This window comes from Haematobia irritans, chromosome 5, assembly GCF_050003625.1.
Source record: "Haematobia irritans isolate KBUSLIRL chromosome 5, ASM5000362v1, whole genome shotgun sequence".
Taxonomy (NCBI): domain Eukaryota; kingdom Metazoa; phylum Arthropoda; class Insecta; order Diptera; family Muscidae; genus Haematobia; species Haematobia irritans.
The window spans coordinates 11,503,085-11,527,102 of NC_134401.1; the positions used below are offsets into that span (position 1 = coordinate 11,503,085).

At 29.2% G+C, this 24,018-nt stretch overlaps 1 protein-coding gene across 1 annotated transcript in view; it reads right to left on the bottom strand.

Moving 5' to 3' along the window:
- Positions 1-8,893: 8,893 nt before the first annotated feature.
- The window catches only part of mspo (M-spondin), a 171,508-nt gene continuing 156,383 nt past the window's right edge, over positions 8,894-24,018 (bottom strand). The window contains exons 5-6 of the mRNA XM_075309916.1: positions 12,972-13,385; positions 8,894-9,461 (exon numbers count right to left, since the gene is read on the bottom strand). Coding sequence (XP_075166031.1) covers positions 9,449-9,461; positions 12,972-13,385 — 427 coding nt within the window. The 3' untranslated portion in view covers positions 8,894-9,448. The remainder of the gene's footprint in view (positions 9,462-12,971; positions 13,386-24,018) is intronic.

The window sequence follows — 24,018 nt, forward strand, 5'->3', positions numbered from 1 at the left end:
AAATCAATTCACTTGCAAAAGTCTTGGTGAAAGTTGAATTATGTCCAAGATGGGTGTATTTCCGGTTAAAAAAAGTACTCGCGTAAAAAATTTGAAATGTTTTATATTTAATACATGAGTTTTATTAAAACTGCGTCATTTTTAATTAAAAAAAAATAATAAATTATAATAAGTCTATTGATTCCACTTATTTTGATTTACGCCTTAGTGAATTTTTGGGTGATTTGTGCAACCCAGCTGGTTACTGAAAACTTCAAAAAAGAGCGTGGAATTAAGAACACCAAATTTTCACGTTCGTGGATTTGAGGTGAAGAGTGGAATTGGAATTGAAGTGGATATCGGAACATGGGTGTCTTATAGCAATGAATAGAAGAAAAGTAGTATTAGCTTTACTATTATTAGACATTTCAGACAATATATCCGATTTTTGTGACACCTAAATCATCTCACTCATCACGTTTCCTTATCATCATATGTTGACAAAATTTTTAATAGAAATAAAATTTTGACAAAATTTTCTATAGAAATAAAATTTTGACAAAATTTTCTATAGAAATAAAATTTTGACAAAATTTTCTATAGAAATAAAATTTTGACAAAATTTTCTATAGAAATAATATTTTTTTCAACATTTTCTATAGAAATAAAATTTTGACAAAATTTTCTATAGAAATAAAATTTTGATAAAATTTTTATGGAATTAAAATTTTGACAAAATTTTCTATAGAAATAAAATTTTGGCAAATTTGATCAAATTTTCTATAGAATTAAAATTTTGACAAAATTTTCTATAGAAATACAATTTTGACAGATTATTTTTGGGGATATGGACCAATTTTTGTGTGATTGGAGGTCGGTTTATCTGAGGGATATATATAACTACAGACCGATATGGACCTAGATTGACATGATTGTTAGCGGCCATATACTAGCACAATGTGCCAAATTTAATCTGAATCGGGTGAAATATGCTCCTCCAAGAGGCTCCAAAACCAAATATGGGGATCGTTAATATGGGGGCTATAACATATATAACTATAGATCCATATGGACCAATTTTGGCATGACTGTTAAAGACCATATACTTCCACCACGTACCAAATTTCAACCAGATCGGATGAATTTTGCTTCTCCAAAAGACTCTGGAGGTTTAATCTGGGGACCGATTTATATGTAATTATGAACAGATATGGACCAATTTTTGAATGGTTATTAGATATTATATATTTACACCACGTTGCAAATTTCAACCAGATAGGATGAAATTTGCTCCTCCAAGAGGCTCCGGAGATCACATCTGGGGATCGGGGGCTATACATAATTATGAACCGATATGGACCAATTTTTGCACGGTTGTTAGAGACCATATACTAATACAATGTACCAAGTTTCAATCGGATCGGATGCTCCTCCAAGAGGCTCCGGAGGTCAAATCTGAGGATCGGTTTATATGGGAGCTATATATAATTATGAACCGATGTGGACCAAGTTTTGCATGGTTGTTTGAGAACAGATACTAACACGACGTACCAAATTTCAACCGGATCGGGTGAAATTTGCGTCTCCAAAAGGCTCCGCAAGCCAAAACTGGGGATCGGTTTATATGGGGGCTATAAAAAGTGGTCCTATATGGTCCATTTGCAATACGATCCGACCTACATCAATAACAACTACTTGTGCCAAGTTTCAAGTCCATAGTTTGTTTCGGTTGGAAGTTAGCACGAACGGATGGATATGCTTAGATCGACTCAGAATTTCACCACGACCCAGAATATACTTTGTGAGGTTTTAGAGCAATATTTCGATAAGTTACAAACGGAATGATTAAGTTAATATACCCTTACTATCATTAATTTAGAGCACTCTCTGATTTTTAATGCTCTCCTAATGACTCCCAAAAGCCAATCAGAAAAACACCCACCCACATCTATACAAAACTACCTTAACTTGGGGGATAAATCCAACTACCACACAAAAATTGCAGCAAAAATGTTCCATGATCCCCATACAAAAAATGAAATTTTATTCTAGCACCTAAATTGTCTCATCACCACAGCACACTTCCCTTATCATCAGATACATTAAAATATGCTGTTATAAGTTTCATTGCTTTAGATCTCTTTCCTAGCATTGGTTTAGCTCTCTCTCTTCCTGTTTTAATGCTCTCCTAATGATTCTCAAAATTCTTTCCCCATGCCAGCATAACAAAACCCCAACACAAGAACACCTAAAACTTAGCAACCAAACAACAACGATCCGATCAACAATGCTAATATTCCAAAATAATAAAAATTAATGCGACATGGAGATATCTACTCAAAATTACCTTACCTTAAGGGATAAATGATCATTGTAACACCTCACTGCCCCACCACACTGTCATATGTATTCATAATACATTCCTATTCTCATTGATTTACATTCACACGACTATTATAGGTTTAGCTCACTCTCTTATTTTTAATGCTCTCCTAATGACTCTCAAATTTCTTTCCCCATGCCAGCATAACAAAAGCCAAACACAAAAACACCCACCCATATCAACACAAAATTATCTTACCTTGGAAGATAGATCCACCCACCACACAAAAATCAAATTTGTCCGCAAAAATGTTTCATGTTCCCCATACAAAAATAACATTTTACTCTAGCAGGTTATCCTTCTCTGCGTGTGATTATTTCAACACCTAAATTGTCTCACCCCTACAGCACATTTCCCTTATTATCGTATACATTCAAAATACATTCTTATAAGTTTTATTGCTTTAGATGTCTTTCTTAGCATTGGTTTAGCTCTCTCTCTTTTAATGCTATCTTAATTACTCTCAAAATTCGTTCTCCAGGCCAGTATTTATAACAAAAGCCAAGCACTAAAACATCCATACATATATACACCTTGGAGGATAAATCCACCAACCACACCAAAAAAAAAATTTTTTTGCAGCAAAAATGTTCTACACTCGCTATCCAAAATTGACATTTTGGTCTATGAGGCGATCCACAACACACTTTCCTTATTATCGTATACATTCAAAATATATTCTTATAAGTTTTATTGCTTTAGATCTCTTTCCTAGCATTGGTTTAGCTCTCTCTCTCTCTCTCTCTCTCTCTCTCTCTTTTAATGCTATCTTAATTACTGTCAAAATTCCTTCTCCACGCGTGTGATTATTTGAACATCTAAATTGTCTCACCCCCACAGCACACTTCCCTTATTATCGTATACATTCAAAATACATTCTTATAAGTTTTATTGCTTTAGATGTCTTTCTTAGCATTGGTTTAGCTCTCTCTCTCTTTTAATGCTATCTTAATTACTCTCAAAATTCGTTCTCCAGGCCAGTATAACAAAAGCCAAGCACTAAAACATCCATACATATATACACTTGGAGGATAAATCCACCAACCATTAAAAAAAAATGCAGCAAAAATGTTCTACGCTCCCTATCCAAAATTGATATTTTGGTCTATGAGGCGATCCTTCTCTGCGTGTGATTATTTGAAGTTTAAATTGTGTCACCCCCCACAGCACACTTCCCTTATCATCCCATACATTAAACATATATTTTTGTAAGTTTTATGTTGTTGCTTTAGATCTCTTACCCAGCATTGGTTTAGCTCTCTCTCCCTCTCCCCTTTTAATGATATCTTAATTACTCTCAAATGTATTTACCCAACCTAAGCACAAAAATACCTACAGCCAATCAAACAAACAACAACTACACAAACTAACACAACAACTACGAAAAAGGCAATATTTTTTTTAAATCAAAAATTAAATCGATTAACCATATCTGCCTTACCGTGGGGGATAAACTATTCCCTCAAAAATCCACACATACATACACTACATACATATGTATAGCACCCATTGTTGGATACATTTAGGTTGGGAAAGGAGTGTGATTTCCACTTCTTTGTTGCCATAGACCTAATGTTGCATATATGCTAGGTCTAGGGCTTATATATTGTATAAATAAACCTTCAAACTTACTATATTCCCAAAGAAAAATTATTTATGTATTTTTCTTTATTTGTATTCTAAATTTTATTGGCTTTGTTTTTCTGTTTATATATAATTTTCATCATCATCATTATTATTATTATGTATATATAATTTTTTGTTGTTTGTTTTTTTTTTATTAATTTTATACAAAAAAATTATGCTTTTTTTTATTATATGATAATTACACAAAATAATAGTATCTTTGGACTTAAGTTTAATAATAATTATAATAATAAAAAAAAAAAACAAATTAAATAAACAATAGATAATCATAATGCCAATTTTTTTATTTGCCTATGCAAATAATGTCTATGGCAACTATTTGCATTAAAGCAAGGCATTTCTATTGTTTTTAATTTAATATATATATTTTGTTGTGGAAATATTTGAGAATTTTTATTTGCATATTTGATTGAAAAGAAATTTATGATTTTTTTTTGGAGGGGGCTTTGGAATTTTATTTCATTTTTTGTTGTTTTTGTTGGATATACTATATGTTTTCATGATTGTAAGTTAGATTGATGTTGATGTAATTGGACTTTTGGAGGCAGGATAATTTAAAAATGGTTTAGATTTATTGTTTTGTTTTATTTTTTTTTTTCTTATACAATATCTACAAGTTTTGTTTTTGTTTTTTGTTGGTAATTTCAAAGGAAAAATATTATGTTTTTAGCTATTTCCATTATTAATTTTTTGGTGATTTATTGTGTGAGTTTTTCAATTTCCACCATGGTATAATTTTTTGTTTTTTTTTTCCTAGTTCAAAGTTTTTTCTTCATATGGGGTTGCCTTATTTTATAATAACTTAATTTTTTAATTTTTTTTAATTTTTTATTATATATTTTTAATGAATATTTTTTTTATATCTTTGTTCCATATTTATATATATATTTTTTTATTAATATATTTATGATCTTAAAATTACGTTTTACCTTGTTTGATTGCAAAAAAAAAGAGGGTTTCAGCACTAGAAAAAACCAAGGCTTTCCGATGATACATAGAAGCGTTTTCAACGAGGAGCGTTATTGGAAATTATTAAAATTATGGAAAATGGATTGTGCTTTCGAAATACTAATAAAGATTTTTATGGTTATTTATATTTCTCTTTATTATGCCATAACTCTTAGTTCATTATGAACTGCCATCCATGTATCTATAAAAGTTAAATTCCAAAAAATAACACTTCTTATTGGAAAAACCTTTATTGCAAAAACGACTTCATAAGAAAAACCTTGTCTTTTCTTTTGCTTTCCAACCTCCTTCTCTCTTTGGGAGTTTTTGTAACTTTAACTAAAATATTCTTAGTTTGTACCACTACGAACTTTACATGAGAGTGAATGTGTGTGTGTGTTTGGTAGTTTTTGTTGAGGAATTTCCTTTTTTGGATTATTTTTGTTTTGGTATAAATGCCCATGTTCCCAAATCCACTTCCAGGTGAATGTGAATCAATTCCACGATTTTGGTGTCCTACAATCCACTTTCACCGGAATTTTCGTGAAATCAATTCACTTGCAAAAGTCTTGGTGAAAGTTGAATTATGTCCAAGATTAGTGTATTTCCGGTTAAAAAAAGTACTCGCGTAAAAATCTGTAATGTTTTATATTTAATACATGAGTTTTATTAAAACTGCGTCATTTTTAATTAAAAAAAAAATAAATTATAATAAGTCTATTGATTCCACTTATTTTGATTTCCGCCTTAGTGAATTTTTGGGTGATTTGTGCAACCCAGCTGGTTACTGAAAACTTCAAAAACGAGCGTGGAATTAAGAACACCAAATTTTCACGTTCGTGGATTTGACGTGAATAGTGGAAGTGGAATTGAAGTGGATATCGGAACATGGGTGTAAATAAACAAATAATAATAATACAATATTTTTTAAATTATTTTTTTTTATACATTCAGTACAAAAATAAAATAATTGTTTTTAAATAAAAACTAAATAAAAAAAATATATAATCGTTTTTAAACAAAACTTTTTATAAATATAATTTTTTAATTTAATTCAGTAGAAAACAATATATATGAATGTTAAAAAAAAAAATCTTTATATTACCATCACGAAAACATTTCTTCGTATTTTTTTTTCAATTTAGCAGAAAAAAAATTATTTGTATAAATATTACCATCAAGACAACATTTTTTCGTAAATTTTTTTTTTAATTCACCAGAAAAATAAAATAATTTGTATAAATATCGAGGTCAGACCTCGAGCTCGTTTTTTATCAATAATTCATTAATTGGAAAAAATTAAATACAGGTCGAATAATAAAAAATAAATAAGAATAAAAACAAGTTTGTAACATTTATATAAATATTTTTTATTTTGTTGTAGTAAATTATTTATAAATAAAATAAAAAAATTGTTTTAAACAGAATAAAAATGTATGTGCTTTTAAACGAAAGTTTTTATAAATATAATTTTTGATTTAAGAAGCAAAAAACTAAATAATAAAAAAATAATACAATAAGTTATTTATTATTTTTTCTACACACAAAAAATTTTTTTTCTGATTCAATCACGAAATTAATTGATCCAATTAATTTTTTAATTGAAATGTCTTCAATCACAGAAATGATAGTATCAATTAAAAAATTAATTGACAGTCAATTAAAAAATTAATTGATCCAATTAAATATTTAATTGATACTATTAATTTGTGTGATTGATTTTTATTTCAATTAAAAAATTTATTGACTCAATTAAATTTTTAATTGAAAATTTTTTAAAACTCAAATAAAATTTTAATTGGAAAATTTTTCGTGAAATTTTTTTCTGTGTATATTCCGATTAAAAAAAAAACACATTTTTTGTCATTGCTTTTTTAAATTCCACAGAAAAAAGTTATTTCTGTAAATGTTGTTGGTTTGTAATAAAATTAGTTAAAAATAAAAATAACAAAACAAAAGATTTTATAAATATAATTTTTGACTTACGTAGAAAAAAAATATATTTTAAGGATTAAATAAAAAAAATAATACAATAAGTTTTTTATAATTTTCTATATTCCGATTAAAAAATATTGTTTTTTTTAATTCAACAGCAAAAAGTTATTTGTGTAAATGCTGTTTGTTTGTAATAAAATTATTAATAAATAAAAATAAAAAAAAACAAAAGTTTTTATAAATATAATTTTTGACTTAAGTAGCAAAAAATATATTTGAATTGTTGTATATTAAAAAGAATAATAAAATAACTTATGTATTATTATAGAATAGAATTAAAATAGAAATTCTATAAAAAAATATATTTTTTGTAATTGGTTTTTTAAATTAAAAAAAAAAAAAATAAATAAATATTTGTGTAAATGTGTTTTTTTTCATATTTTTTTTTAATTCAAGAGAAAAAAGTTATTTAAGTAAATGTTGTTTGCTTATAATAAAATTATTTATAAATAAAAATAACAAAACAAAAGTTTTTATAAATATAATTTTTGACTTAAGTAGAAAAAAATATATGTGAATAATTGTATATTAACAAAATAATAATAAAATAACGTATGTATTATTTTAGAATAGAAATTCTATAAAAAAAGGAATTTTTTGTCATTGGTTTTTTTAAATTCAAAAAAAAAAAAAAATATTTGTGTAAATGTGTTTTTATGCCCTCCACCATAGGATATAGGGGTATATTAACTTTGTCATTCCGTTTGTAACAGATCGAAATATTGCTCTAAGACCCCATAAAGTATATTCTGGGTCGTGGTGAAATTCTAAGTTCATCTAAGCATTTCCGTCCGTCCGTCTGTTGAAATCACGCCAACTTCCGAACGAAACAAGCTATCGACTTGAAACTTGGCACAAGTAGTTGTTATTGATGTATGTGGGGCCGTATCGGACAACTTTTATGTATAGCCTCCATATAAACCGACGCCCAGATTTGGTTTGCAGAGCCTCTTGGAGGAGCAAAATTCATCCGATCCTGTTGAAAATTGGTACGTGGTGTTTATATATGGCCACTAATTTCCATGCACAAATTGGTCCATAGTTATATATAGCCCCCATATAAACCGATCCCCAGATTTGATCTACGGAGCCTTTCGAAGCAGAAAATTTCATCCGATCCGGTTGAAATTCGGTGCACGGTGTTTATATATGGCCTCTAACTTCCATGCACAAATTGGTCCATAATTATATATAGCCCCCATATAAACCGATCCCCCGATTTGACCTCCGGCGCTTCTTGGAGGAGCAAAATTCCTCCGATCCGGCTGAAATTCGGTACGTGATGTTAGTATATGTTCTCTAACAACATTGCAAAAATTTGTCCATATCGGTCCATAATTATATGTAGCCCCCATATAAATCGGTCTCCAGATTTGACCTCCGGAAACACTTGGAGGAGCAAAATTCATCTGATTCGGTTGAAATTTTTTGTTGTTTAAATTAAATAATAATTTCAGCCATATCTGATGATTTTTGACTCCTCACCAGTAACTTCATTAAAGCATTGGCAAGAGCTAATTAAAATCCTATAAATTTTATTAAAGTATGTACTAGGTGAGCCAAGCATATTAATACAGAAAATAGAAAACAAAAACTTTTTGTTTATTTTATTTATTTATTTACTTTTTTCCAATAAAATAATAAAGCTTAAACTTGCAAATTGTAAAAAAATATATATATTTATTTACCTACAATTTGACCTGATAATAATTAAATGTCATTTAATAATAATATGGAATTATCCAATTAATTTGTAACACACAAAAATACAAAAGGAAACCGAAATATAAAACATGTTATTTTCTATTTTTTATCAACTTGACTTATATTTCGTTTGTTATACTGGCCATAATAAGGGATTATCAAAACTAAAAAAAAATACATATAAAATAAAATATAAATAAATCGTAACAAAATTATTCTTAATCGGATTTCCATTCGTTTGTTACATTGAATAGAGTTTGTTTTTTTTTCGCCAAAATTTTATAGGGAATCGTTTAGATTGTGTGATTTCAATTTATTGCAGCTCGTTTTCATTTTTATTTTCTTGTTTAATTGATGACATTTTATTTAATGATTTTTGTTTTGTGTGTTTGTTTTATTCACTGATGGCTTTTCATATTTTTTTTTTATTTTCCTCCATGTTTCTTTTTGTGTATGTGAGTGTATGTATTATTAGCTTAAAATCTAAATTTTATTTGCATGGTTGTGTTTTGTTTTATATATTTTTATTATATAATGTTTATTTGTTCTATGTATTTTTTTTGTAAATTAAATTAATACAGTTTTTTTGGTTGTTGCTTTTATTTTGTATAGTTTACGTTTTATTTTATTTGATTTTTTTTCATACTGATGTGTTTAAGAGGGAGTTTTTTTGTTTGTTTTAATTTTTGGGACTGTTTTGTTATTTATAGTTATGTGAGTGTATGTGTATGGTGATTTAAAATAATTCGCCTTTTTAAAAGAGGTTTATACGGTTGGTCGTCCATTGGAAATTCATGTATCGGACCTGTAAAGAATACAAAAAAATATTATTAATTAAATTAAGACCAAATTTTGTCAAAATTTTATTTCTGTATGAAATTTTGTCAAGCTTTTATTTCTATAGAATATTTTGCCAACATTTTTTTTCTAGAGAAAATTTTGTTTAAATTTTATTTTTATATAAAATTTTGTTTAAATTTTATTTCTATAGAAAATTTTGTGAAAATTTTATTAGATTAAGTTTCATCAAAATTTTATTTCTATGGAAAATTTTGTATAAATTTTATTTCTATAGAAAATTTTGTCAAAATTTTATTTCTATAAAAAATTTCGTCAAAATTTTATTTCAATAGAAAATTTAGTCAAAATTTTATTCATATAGAAGATTTTGTCAACATTTTATTTCTATAGTAAAATTTAGAATTTAATTTCTATAGAAAATTTTGTCAAAATTTTATGTCTATAGAAAATTGTGTCAAAAATTAATTTTTAAAGAAAATTGTGTCAAAATGTTATTCCTATAGAAAATTTTGTCAAAATTTATTTCATAGAAAATTTTCTCAAAATTTATTTCTATAGAAAATTTTGTCAAAACTTCATTCCTATAGAAAACTTTGTCCACTTTTATTTCTATGAAAAATGTTGCCAAATTTTATTGCTGTAGAAAATTTTGTAAAAATTTGATTTATATAGAAGATTTTGTCAAAATTTTATTTCTATAGTAAATTTTATCAGAATTTAATTTCAATAGACAATTTTGCCAAAATTTAATTTCAAAATTTTATGTCTATAGAATATTTTATCAGAATTTAATTTCTATAGAAAATTTTGTCAAAATTTATTTCTATAGAAAATTTTGTCAAATTTTTTTTTCTATAGAAAATTTTGTCAAAATTTTTTTTTATAGAAAATTTTGTCTAAAAATTAAAAAAAAAAATTTTTTTTAAGAAAATTTTGTCAAAATTTTATTTCTATAGAAAATTGTGTCAAAAATTTATTTTTATAGAAAATTGTGTCAAAAATTTATTTTTAAAGAAAATTTTGTCGAAGTTTTCTTTTTATAGAAAATTTGGTCAAAATGTTATTCCTATAGAAAATGTTGTCAAAATTTATTTCTATAGAAAATTTTGTCAAAATTTTATTTCTATAGAAAATTTTGTCAAAATTTTATTTTTATAGAAAATTTTGTCAAAATTTAATTTCTGTAGAAAATTTTGTCAAAATTTAATTTCTGTAGAAAATTTTGTCTAAATTTTATTTCTAAATTTCTCGAAATTTTATTTCTATAGAAAATTTTGTCAAAATTTATTTTCTATAGAAAATTTTGGCAAAATTTATTTCTATAGAAAATTTTGTCAAAATTGTATTTTTATAGAAAATTTTGGCAAAATTTATTTCTATAGAAAATGTTGTCAAAACTTTATTTGTATAGAAAACTTTGCCCAATTTTATTTCTATCAAAAATTTCGTCAAAATTTTATTTCTATAGAAAATTTAGTCAAAATTTTATTGATATAGTAGATTTTGTCAACATTTTATTTCTATAGTAAAATTTAGAATTTAATTTCTATAGAAAATTTTGTCAAAATTTTATGTCTATAGAAAATTGTGTCAAAAATTAATTTTTAAAGAAAATTGTGTCAAAATGTTATTCCTATAGAAAATTTTGTCAAAATTTATTTCATAGAAAATTTTCTCAAAATTTATTTCTATAGAAAATTTTGTCAAAACTTTATTCCTATAGAAAACTTTGTCCACTTTTATTTCTATGAAAAATGTTGCCAAATTTTATTGCTGTAGAAAATTTTGTCAAAATTTTATTTATATAGAAAATTTTGTCAAAATGTTATTTCTATAGTAAATTTTATCAGAATTTAATTTCTATAGACAATTTTGTCAAAATTTAATTTCTATAGAAAATTTTGTCAAAATTTTATGTCTATAGAAAATTGTGTCAAGAATTTATTTTTAAAGAAAATGTTGTCAAAATTTTATTTCTATAGAAAATTTTTTCAAAATTTTATTTTTATAGAAAATTCTCTCAAAATTTGATTTCTATTGAAAATTTTGTCAAATTTTTATTTCTATAGAAAATTTTGTCAAAATTTTATTTCTATAGAAAATTTTGTCAAAATTTTATTTTTATAGAATATTTTGTCAAAATTTTATTTTTATAGAAAATGTTGTCAACATTTTATTTCTATAGAAAATTTTGTCTAAATTTTATTTCTAATTTTCTCGAAATTTTATTGTTATAGAAAATTTTGACAAAATTTAATTTCTATAGAAAATTTTGGCAAAATTTATTTCTATAGAAAATGTTTTCAAAACTTTATTTTATTATTTTATTTAGAAAACTTTGCCCAATTTTATTTCTATCAAAAATTTTGTCAAATTTTATAGATATAGAAATTTTGTCGAAATTTTATTTGTATAGAAGATTTTGTCAAAATGTTATTTATTTCTATAGAAAATTTTATCAAAATTTTATGTCTTTAGAAAATTGTGCCAAAAATTTATTTTTAAAGAAAATGTTGTCAAAATTTTATTTCTATTGAAAAACATAGAACATTTTGTCAAAACTTTACTTCTATAGAAAACTTTGTCCAATTTTATTTCTATCAAAAATTTTGCCAAATTTTATTGCTGTAGAAAATTTTGTCAAAAATTTTTTTAAATAATAGATTTTGTCAAAATTTTATTTCTATAGTGAATTTTATCAGAATCTAATTTCTATAGACAATTTTGTCAAAATTTTATGTTTATAGAAAATTTTATCAGAATTTAATTTCTAAAGAAAATTCTTAAAATTTTATATCCATAGAAAATTTTCTTAGAATTTTAAAAATGTTGTCAAAATTTATTTCTATAGAAAATGTTCTCAAAATTTTATTTCTATTTTTCAAAGTTTTATTTCTATATAAAATTTTGTCAAAGTTTTATTTGTATAGAAAATTTTGTCAAAATTTTATTTTTATAGAAAATTTTGTCAAAATTTTAGTTCTATAGAAAATGTTGTCAAAATTTTATTTCTATAAAAATTTTTGTTAAAATTTTATTTCTTTAGAAAATTTTGTCAAAAAAATTTGTTTATATAAAATTTTGTCAAAATTTTATTTTTATAGAAAATTTTGTTTAAATTTTGTTTTTATAGAAAATTTTGTTTAAATTTTATTTCTATAGAAAATTTTGTCAAAATTTTATTGCTGTAAAAAATTTTAGTCAAAATTTAATTTCTATATTAAATTTTATCAGATTTTAATTTCTATAGAAAATTTTGCCAAAATTTTATTTCTTAGCAAACTTTGGTAAACATTTTATTTCTTTAGAAAATTTTGACACAATTTTATTTCTATAGAAACATTTGGCAAAATCTTGTTTCTATAGAAAATTTTCTCAATTTTTTTTTTAATGTTGTCAAAACTTTACTTCTTCTACTGTCATCTATTTGTCATATTAAAAACTTTTATCATCAGCCTTTGTGGAGTATACCTAAAATTCTGCCAAATTATTTGTGTGTTCACAATTCACTTACCAATTGAAATAGGTCTCGGGTGAATGACAACCCTTTTCCGAACCACACCATTTTGATTGTTTCAATGGCGGACAGGGACGGCCACCCCGTTTGCCATGTTTAATAATTTTGCGATATCGATGCATTTCACCAATACCACATGATTTGCTGCAAGCTGACCACTCAGACCAGTGGCTAACGCGGCAATCGCGTGGACGTTTCGTGCGACGTCTACGATTTGTGGTCGTCGCATATGTATTGGATGATGATGATGATGAGGAAGCGGATGATGCTGGACTCAATGAACCAGAGGATGAGGACGATGATGATAGTGATGCTGATGAATCTGAACGTCTATAGCTGTTGGCAATATTTTGCATAATGGCATTTTTATCGTTTTTCGGCACCACATTAAATAGCGAGGAATTGTTGTTCCTGCAAAAGATAAAAGAAAAATTAAATAAAAAATTTATTTTATTTTCTGTTTATATTTTATTTTCGTATCATTCTGTTTTGGAAAATATAAACTTGACTATCTTCTTATATTAAATTTCTGAAGTGTTTTGTGAATTGTGCTTGCACGAATAAAGTTGATTGTCTGCAAAATAGCTTAACCACCTACAGCTGAAATTGCTTCAGCACAAACGACTCATATGTCCTTGCCCTCCTTATTCTCTGTGCATTCATTTGCTTTCACTTGCTCTCAAGTGTTTGTTGAAAGTTGAAAATATGTTCAAGTGTCTGTGAAACTCAAAGTGAATGTGAATACAGAGATCTGTGTGTGAGTGTGGTTGTTTGGACTATGGGGTTTTTACATGATTTCATTTTATAGAACATCAAAAATAATTTTCAATTTTCCAATTAACATTTCCAATGTCTGTTTTTTTGTTTTTGTTTTTTATACCCTCCATCATAGGATGGGGGTATATTAACTTTGTCATTCCGTTTGTAACACATCGAAATATTGCTCTAAGACCCCATAAAGTTATTCTGGGTCGTGGTGAAATTCTGAGTCGATCTAAGCATGTCCGTCCGTCCGTCCGTCCGTCCGTCTGTTGAAATCACGCTAACTTCCGAACGAAACAAGCTATCGACTTGAAACTTGGCACAAGTAGTTGTTATCGATGTAGGTCGGATGGTATTGAAAATGGGCCATATCGGTCCACTTTTACGTATAGCCCATATAAAGGGACCCTCAGATTTGGCTTGTGGAGCCTCTAACAGAAGCATATTTCATCCGATCCGGCTGAAATTTGGTATATGGCGTTGGTATATGGTCTCTAACAACCATGCAAAAATTGGTCCACATCGGTCCATAATTATATATAGTCCCCATATAAACCGATCCCCAGATTTGGCTTGCGGAGCCTCAAAGAGATGCAAATTTCATCCGATCCGGCTGAAATTTGGTATATAGTGTTGGTATATGGTCTCTAACAACCATGAAAAAATTGGTCCATATCGGTCCATAATTATATATAGCCCCCATATAAACCGATCCCCAGATTTGGCTTGAGGAGCCTCTAAGAGAAGCATATTTCATCCGCTCCGGCTGAAATTTGGTACATGGTGTTGGTATATGGTCTGTAACAATCATGCAAAAATTGGTCCACATCGGTCCATAATTATATATAGCCCCCATATAAACCGATCCCCAGATTTGGCGTGCGGAGCCTAAAAGAGAAGCAAATTTCATCCGATCCCGCTGAAATTTGCTACATGGTGTTGGTATATGGTCTCTAACAACCATGCAAAAATTGGTCCATATCGGTCCATAATTATATATAGCCCCCATATAAACCGATCCCCAGATTTGGGTTGCGGAGCCTTAAAGAGAAGCAAATTTCATCCGGTCCACCTTTAATTTGGTACATGGTGTTAGTATATGGTCTCTAACAACCATGCAAAATTGGTCCACATCGGTTCATAATTATATATAGCCCCCATATAAACCGATCCCCAGATTTGGCTTGCGAAGTCTACAAGAGAAGCAAATTTCATCCAATCCGGTTGTAATTTGGAACATGGTGTTAGTATATGATCTTTAACAACCGTGCCAGAATTGGTCCATATCGGTCCATAATTATATATAGCCCCCATATAAAACGTTCTCCAGATTTGACCTCCGGAGCCTCTTGGAGGAGCAAAATTCATCCGATCCGGTTCAAATTAGGAACGTGGTGTTAGTATACGGTCGCTAACAACCATACCAAAATTGGTCCAATCACACAAAAATTGGTCCATATCGGTTCATAATAAAACTTTCATCATTGTCAAAATTTTATTTCTATAGAAAATTTTGTTCAAATTTTATTCGGTTCGTAATCATGGTTGCCACTCGAGCCAAAAATAATCTACCAAGATTTTATTTCTATAGAAAATGTTGTCAAAAGTTTATTTCTATAGAAAATTTTGTTAAAATTTTATTTCTGTAGACATTTTTGTCAAAATTTTCTTTCTATAGAAAATTTTGTGAAAATTTTTATTTCTACAAAAAATTTTGTGAAAATTTTATTTCTATAGAAAATTTTGTTAAAATTTTATTTCTGTACAAAATTTTGTCAAAATGCTATGTCTACTTTGTCAAACTGAATTATATGCGTATTGAATCGATCTTTTTTGATTTAATATATACCACGTATGGACTTACATACAATTTAGAAGATGGTGTTCGATTTATATGGGGCCTATATATAATTATGAACCGATATGGACCAGTTTTTGCATGGTTGTTAGAGACCATATACTAACACCACGTACCAAATTTCAACCGGATCGGATGAATTTTGCTCCTCCAAGAGAATCCGCAAGCCAAATCTGGGGGTCGGTTTATATGGGGGCTATACGTAAAAGTGGTCCGATATGGCCATTTGCAATATTATCCGACCTGCATCAATAACAACTACTTATGGAAAGTTTTACGTCGACGGACGGTCAGACATGCTTAGATCGACTTAGAATTTCACCACGACCCGGAATATGCATACTTTATAGGGTCTTAGAGCAATATTTCTATGGTGGAGGGTATAAAAATCTGAACGGATTTCAAATAAATTTGACACACCTTGGAAAGCAGTTAAAAAATACAAGGATCTGCCTAATTCGAAGCTTCTGAGTGCAAAGTACTGACCCCGCTCATCGGTTCGTATTTTTCCCCAACATGAGATCGAATATGCAGTTACTGCTGCATGATAAATTAATTTCGTATGTCATACCCCGTAATGGTATCATTAAATCGTTTATGCCTCACAAAAATATGTTTCCTCATTTTTTTTCATTGCTCCAATTTCCGCTTAACTTTTGTGGGACATAAACAAATATTTAAGTAAGGTAATGTGAAGCTCCAAACCAAAAAATTAAGAAGATCTGCAATTCGTTGCATATATAGAGGGGAGTAAATAAGTGTACGAATGTGTGGGTGTAAGTTTGATATGCATGCATATTCATGTTAATTTTCATTTGACATGGAGTCTTATGTGTTATGTATGGAATATGCAAATCCACTTTAATTTGCACAGTGTGACTTGCTCACAAAAAGACTATCTTAAATCATAAAATTTGCAAAATTTTGTTTTTATAGAAAATTTTCACAAAATTTTATTTTTATAGAAAATTTTGTCAAAATTTTATTTTTATAGAAAATTTTGTCAAAATTTTATTTTTATAGCAAATTTTGTCAAAATTTTATTTTTGTAGAAAATTTTGTCAAAATTTTATTTTTATAGAAAATTTTGTCAAAATTTTATTTTTATAGAAAATTTTGTCAAAATTTTATTTTTGTAGAAAATTTTGTCAAAATTTTATTTCTATGGAGAATTTTGTCAAAACTTTATTTCTATAAATTTTATTTCTGTAGAAATTTTTTTCATGTTTTTCCTATGTATTTGAAAATACTTTTAAAATTTTATTTTTAAAAGCCTGTAATAAAGAAAAATCTCTTGACACAATATTTCCATATCTACTCTTACATAGACAACACTATTTCTTGGCTGTTAGTCACATTACATTTGTTTCTCTGTTAGGAATCTCTGTATTAGCTATCTCACTGTCTTCCTCTTACCAAAACCCATTCTCATTTCCCTTTACTATTTTCACCACTGGCTAACCCTAGGTCTCTTAGGGGGATAGTATTCACACACTATTTCAACTAATACTGAAATGAACATCTTCATTTGGTCGAATTGTTGGTTATTTGATCTGGATAACATTTGAATTTTGGTTTGAACAACGTTCTTGTGAATTTTTATTTTCTGTGATTTTTTGTTTGTTTTTATGTTTTAAGGAAATTAACATGCATCTACATCCACATATACATTTACAAATACCAACAGTTATACTCTCATAAACTGTGAGTACTTTCAGATGGTTGGGTTGTTGTTTTTGTTAATGTTCTCTATTGGCATATGCTTGGAATATTGAATTGATTTGGTTAATATTCACACATTCTGTCCATTAGAGAACATACTCGTTCTCTTTGCATTGTTAATTCACAATAGAGTGTTAGTATTTCACCAAAGGGGGTTATTTGCTTATTAGATTTTCTGATTATTTGTCGAGCTTTATGTTAGAGCTTCAATTGCATACAAATGCGGTGTTGATAGTAGCTCCTAGGAGTTGGGGTTTTTTTTTCTCGATATCAGTAACTAGTTTTTGTAAATATTCTTATACATAAATATGACTTTCAAATTAAAAAGAAAGAATGAATACTAAAACAACAAATTTTATTGTTGGAATGACAATAAACTTAAGAAATTAATTAATTTTGACAACATTTTCTATAGAAATAAAATTTTGGCCAACATTTTCCATAGGAATAAGATAAAAAAAAAAAAACAAGTATATACGGCCGTAAGTTCGGCCAGGCCGAAGCTTATGTACCCTCCACCATGGATTGCGTAAAAACTTCTACTGAAGACTATCATCCACAATGGAATTACTTGGGTTGCGGTAACACTTGCCGATGGCAAGGTATCTTAAAACTTCCTAACACCGTAATATATAGCACATAGTCCATACACGCAAAAAAATAATTCTTTCCTCCCAAACGAAATTTTAGACAAACAAAGTTCGTTTCTCATTTGCTTTTCGCTGTAAGGAAGTGTATTTGGAAGAAAAGTATATACTTTTTGTGATAAACGTTTATTCCTTTCCAGGATGCAATTTCATAAAGACAAACTCAAAAAAAAAAAAAACATTATTTTCTTGCTAATTGCTTTTTCCCTCACATCTTTCTCACATCCACGAGGTTTTTTAGTACTTAACACCTTTTCCTTTAATACCAACAATGTAGAAGAAATTATACGATTTTATACATTTTTAAAATTTTTTTACCTTTCGCCTGGACGGAGAATCGAACCGCGGACCATGCACTTTGTAAGCCAACACACTAACCACTGAGCTATGTACCTGCTATGGTCATCAATAGATAAATATCCATTTAAGTTATATTTATATAGCATAGCTTGCGGCGCCCACGAACCGAATAAACAAAGTTTATTTAACAGAAACAAACGTTTAGTTTGGCACCGTGGAGCAGTGGTTGCTACGTCCGACTTGCATGCCAAGGGTCGTGGGTTCGATCCCTGCTCCGACCAAAGTTTTTTTTTTTTACATATATTCCAGATATGTTCGGAATATTCCGAAAAAATTTTCAATATTACATTGTAGTATATTAAATTTTGATCTGTAAAATGTGTCTTATTAAAGACCTAAAGTCAGAAAAGAACAGTGTTTGATATAAACGAAATGGACTGTGTTGTTGTTTCAAAAATAACATTTTTTATTGAAAAAATAAAAATTTTGTAACAAACGAATTTTTTTGGTGATAAAAGTTTAAAATTTTCGAAGCAATTCAAAAAACTCTAACAAAAGAAAAACGTTTTCGGTACACGTTTCCCAAACGTTTTTTTTTTTTTCTTTGCGTGTACGTGGTATATATTAAACTAAAAAAGGCCGATTAAATACGTATATAATTAAGTTTAAAGTTTCTATAGAAATACAATTTTGACAACATTTTCTATAGAAGTAAAATTTAGATAAAAATTTTTCTATAGAAATAAAATTTTGACAAAATTTTCTATAGAAATAAAATTTTGACAAAATTTTTTATAGAAATAAAATTTTGACAAAATTTTCTATAGAAATAACATTTCGACAATGTTTTCTATAAAAATAAAATTTGGTAGATTATTTTTGTCTCGAGTGGCAACCATGATTATGAACCGATATGGACCAATTTTTGTGTGATTGGGGATCGGCTATATATAACTATAGACCGATATGGACCAATTTTGGCATGGTTATTAGCGGCCTCATACTAACACCACCTTGCAAATTTCAACCGGATCGGATGAATTTTGCTCCTCCAAGCGCCTCCGGAGACCAAATCTGGGGATCGATTTATATGGTGGCTATATATAATTATGGACCGATGTGGACCAATTTTTGCATGGTTGTTAGAGACCATATACTAACACCACGTACCAAATTTCAACCGGATCGGATGAATTTTGCTCCTCTAAGAGGCTCCGGAGGTCAAATCTGGGGATCGGCTTATATGGGGGCTATATATAATTATGGACCGATATGGATCAATTTTGGCATGGTTGTTAGAGGCAATATACTAACACCACGTACTAAATTTCAGTCGGATCGGATGACTTTTGCTCCTCTAAGAGGCTCCAGAGGTCAAATCTGGGGATCGGTTTATATGGGGGCTATATATAATTATGGGCCGATGTGGACACTTTTTGCACGGTCATTAGAGAACATATACCAATACCAGTACCAAATTTCAGCCGGATCGGATGAAATTTGGTTCTCTTAGAGGCTCCGCAAGCCAAATCGGGGAATCGGTTTATATGGGGGCTATATGTAATTATGGACCGATATGGACCAATTTTTGCATGGTTGTTAGAGACCATATACTAACACCACGTACCAAATTTCAACCGGATCGGATGAAATTTGGTTCTCTTAGAGGCTTCGCAAGCCAAATCGGGGGATCGGTATATATGGGGGCTATATGTAATTATGGACCGATATGGACCAATTTTTGCACGATTATTAGAGACCATATACTAACACCATATACCAAATTTCAACCGGATCGGATGAAATTTGCTTCTCTTAGAGCAATCGCAAGCCAAATTTGGGGGTCCGTTTATATGGGGGCTATACGTAAAAGTGGACCAATATGGACCAATTATTGCATGGTTGTTAGAGACCATATACTAACACCATGTACTAAATATCAGCCGGATCGGATGAAATTTGCTTCTCTTAGAGGCCTCGCAAGCCAAATTTGGGGGTCCGTTCATATGGGGGCTATACGTAAAAGTGGACCGATATGGCCCATTTGCAATACCATCCGACCTACGTCAATAACAACTACTTGTGCAAAGTTTCAAGTCGATAGCTTGTTTCGTTCGGAAGTTAGCGTGATTTCAACAGACGCACGGACGGACGGACAGACATGCTCAGATCGACTCGGAATTTCACCACGACCCATTATATACTTTATGGGGTCTTAGAGCAATATTTTGATGTGTTACAAACGGAATGACAAAGTTAATATACCCCCATCCTATGGTGGAGGGTATAAAAATCTATATGAATAAAATTTTGACAAAATTTTCTGTAGAACTAAAATTTTGACAAAATTTTCAATAGAAATAAAATTTTGACAAAATTTTCTGGAAAAATATAAATTTTACAAAATTTTCTATAGAAATAAAATTTTCTATAGCAATAAACTATACAAATAAAAATTTGCAAATTTTTCTATTGATATAAAATTTTAACAAATTTTTCTATAGAAATAAAATTTTGACAACATTTTGTGTAGAAATAAAAATTTTACAAAATTTTCTATAGAAATCAAATTTTAACAAAATTTTCTATAGAAATAAAATTTTGTCAAAATTTTCTATAGAAATAAAATTTTGACCAAATTTTCTATAGAAATAAAATTTTGACAAAATTTTCTATATAAATAAAATTTTGAAAAAAAAATTTTCTATATAAATAAAATTTTGAAAAAAAATTTTCTATAGAAATAAAATTTTGACAAAATTTTCTGTAGAAATAAAAAGTTTACAAAATTTCTATAGAAATAAAATTTTCTATAGCAATAATCTATACAAATAAGAATTTGCACAATTTTCTATTGATATAAAATTTTGACAAATTTTTGTATAGAAATAAAATTTTGACTAAATTTTCTGTAGAAATAAAAATTTTACAAATTTTCTATAGAAATAAAATTTTGACAAAATTTTCTATAGAAATAAAATTTTGACAAATTTTGCTATAGAAATAAAATTTTGACAAAATTTTCTGTAGAAATAAAAATTTTACAAATTTTCTATAGAAATAAAATTTTGAAAAAAATTTTTTATAGAAATAAAATTTTGACAAAATTTTCTATAGAAATACAATTTTGGCAAAATTTTGTGTAGAAATAAGATTTATAAAAAATGTAAAACTCAAACAAAAAATGTTTTTTATAAATCCAGAATCTGATCTTGTCTTCATAGGTAAAATCTTTACATTTATCTTCGGGAAACGTACTGGTTGAACTGATCTTCTTGGGAAAGTATCTGTCATTAAACCCCCTGAAATTTTTAAAGGAAACTATTATATTTGATTCATGGTGGTGGGTATTTAAGAGTCGGCTCTGCCGAACTTACTGTTGTATATACTTGTTTTTTTTTCTTTTACCCATAGATGGTTCCTTTTAGATTTTTTTATTTTCATGCATTCTTTACATTTCACTTTATTCACATGATATTTTCAATAACACATTAGCATCACAGGCATCCTTAATTAACTATTGCTCTATTGTCTATAATATTAGCTAAATACATTTACATACATACAAAGTAAATTAAAATTTATTATTTTATTTTTTTTTTTTGTTTATCCATAACTCATAAAACTGTACAACAACCGCCACTAGTATAGACCACAGCTTGTGGTCGGGGAGCAGGAGCGCTTACAACAACCGATGCCTGTGGCTGTCCCATGACAATAGCAGGTGGTGGTGGGACACCTACAACGACAGCTGGAGGTGGGGCCATACCGCCAACAACAACAACGCCAGGAGGTGGTGGAGGGCGAGCACCCAAGTTAATATTAACACCAACTCCTATACCAGGTCTTGGAGGAGGAGGACCAAAGCCAGGACCTGGTGGTGGTGGTCGTCCCCAACCGGGTCCCGGTGGTGGTGGACCAGGTCGACCATATGGTGGTGGAGGACCACCACCACCATAACCAACACGTCCTTGACCGCCACGTCCAGGAGGAGGCATTTTTAGAATTTTATCACGAGGCTAACGAAAATCTATGGGCAAGCGAAGGGCCAAAAACGTTTGAATTCTTTCACGCAAAATGCTAAACTAAATCAATTTCCCAAAAGAAAGTGCGTCAAATGACCTAACATTTTGACAATGAATAATTTAATGATAAGCGTATCTAGACACAACATAAAAACAAAAAAAAAACTAAACTTACAAAATCTTTTTTATTTAATTACAAATCAATCAGTTAGTAAATGTGAATATAAGATATCTCTCCACAACAAAACAAAAGAGATATCAAACAAAAGATAAGAGAGCAAGTGACCACTGTCGGCACTGTTAATGTTGGATATCTTATCAATTAAACCCTGGATTTTGTATGGTACTTCCCTCAATATTTTATTTTGTTTATGGTTTGATGTATATCTATATGTGCGCGTGTGTGTGAGGGTACTTCACCACTTATGCTATCTTTGCTGTGTAATTCTCCCACTCACTTTTGGGTAAAGGTGTGAGTAATTTTGCACTATTGCAAAATTTTGGGTAGAGGAGACATGGTCTACCAGCATAAACTTTTTTACGCGATATCCATATTTCTCTTTTTATTTTAGACATAGGCAAAAATGTCTTACACGACAAGTAATCACTGTTCAGTTCATTTTCACTATCTTATCATTTAAACCCCGGACTTTGATTGAAACCCTAGTGTGGTAAAGGGTGATTCTTTTGAGGTTAGGATTTTCATGCATTAGTATTTGACAGATCACGTGGGATTTCAGACATGGTGTCAAAGAGAAAGATGCTCAGTATGCTTTGACATTTCATCATGAATAGACTTACTAACGAGCAACGCTTGCAAATCATTGAATTTTATTACCAAAATCAGTGGCAGAAAATCCGCTTTTTTATCGACAAATTTTGTTCAGCGATGAGGCTCATTTCTGGTTGAATGGCTACGTAAATAAGCAAAATTGCCGCATTTGGAGTGAAGAGCAACCAGAAGCCGTTCAAGAACTGCCCATGCATCCCGAAAAATGCACTGTTTGGTGTGGTTTGTACGCTGGTGGAATCATTGGACCGTATTTTTTCAAAGATGCTGTTGGACGCAACGTTACGGTGAATGGCGATCGCTATCGTTCGATGCTAACAAACTTTTTGTTGCCAAAAATGGAAGAACTGAACTTGGTTGACATGTGGTTTCAACAAGATGGCACTACATGCCACACAGCTCGCGATTCTATGGCCATTTTGAGGGAAAACTTCGGAGAACAATTCATCTCAAGAAATGGACCGGTAAGTTGGCCACCAAGATCATGCGATTTGACGCCTTTAGACTATTTTTTGTGGGGCTACGTCAAGTCTAAAGTCTACAGAAATAAGCCAGCAACTATTCCAGCTTTGGAAGACAACATTTCCGAAGAAATTCGGGCTATTCCGGCCGAAATGCTCGAAAAAGTTGCCCAAAATTGGACTTTCCGAATGGACCACCTAAGACGCAGCCGCGGTCAACATTTAAATGAAATTATCTTCAAAAAGTAAATGTCATGGACCAATCTAACGTTTCAAATAAAGAACCGATGAGATTTTGCAAATTTTATGCGTTTTTTTTTAAAAAAAAGTTATCAAGCTCTTAACAAATCACCCTTTATTTCACTCATTATTTTATTTTGTTTGGGTTTAGTATAGAACTGAGTGTAAGTACAATATAGATAACATAGGCGGAGAAACTATGTTATCTCTGCTTAACATATCTCCCACACTCTGCTATA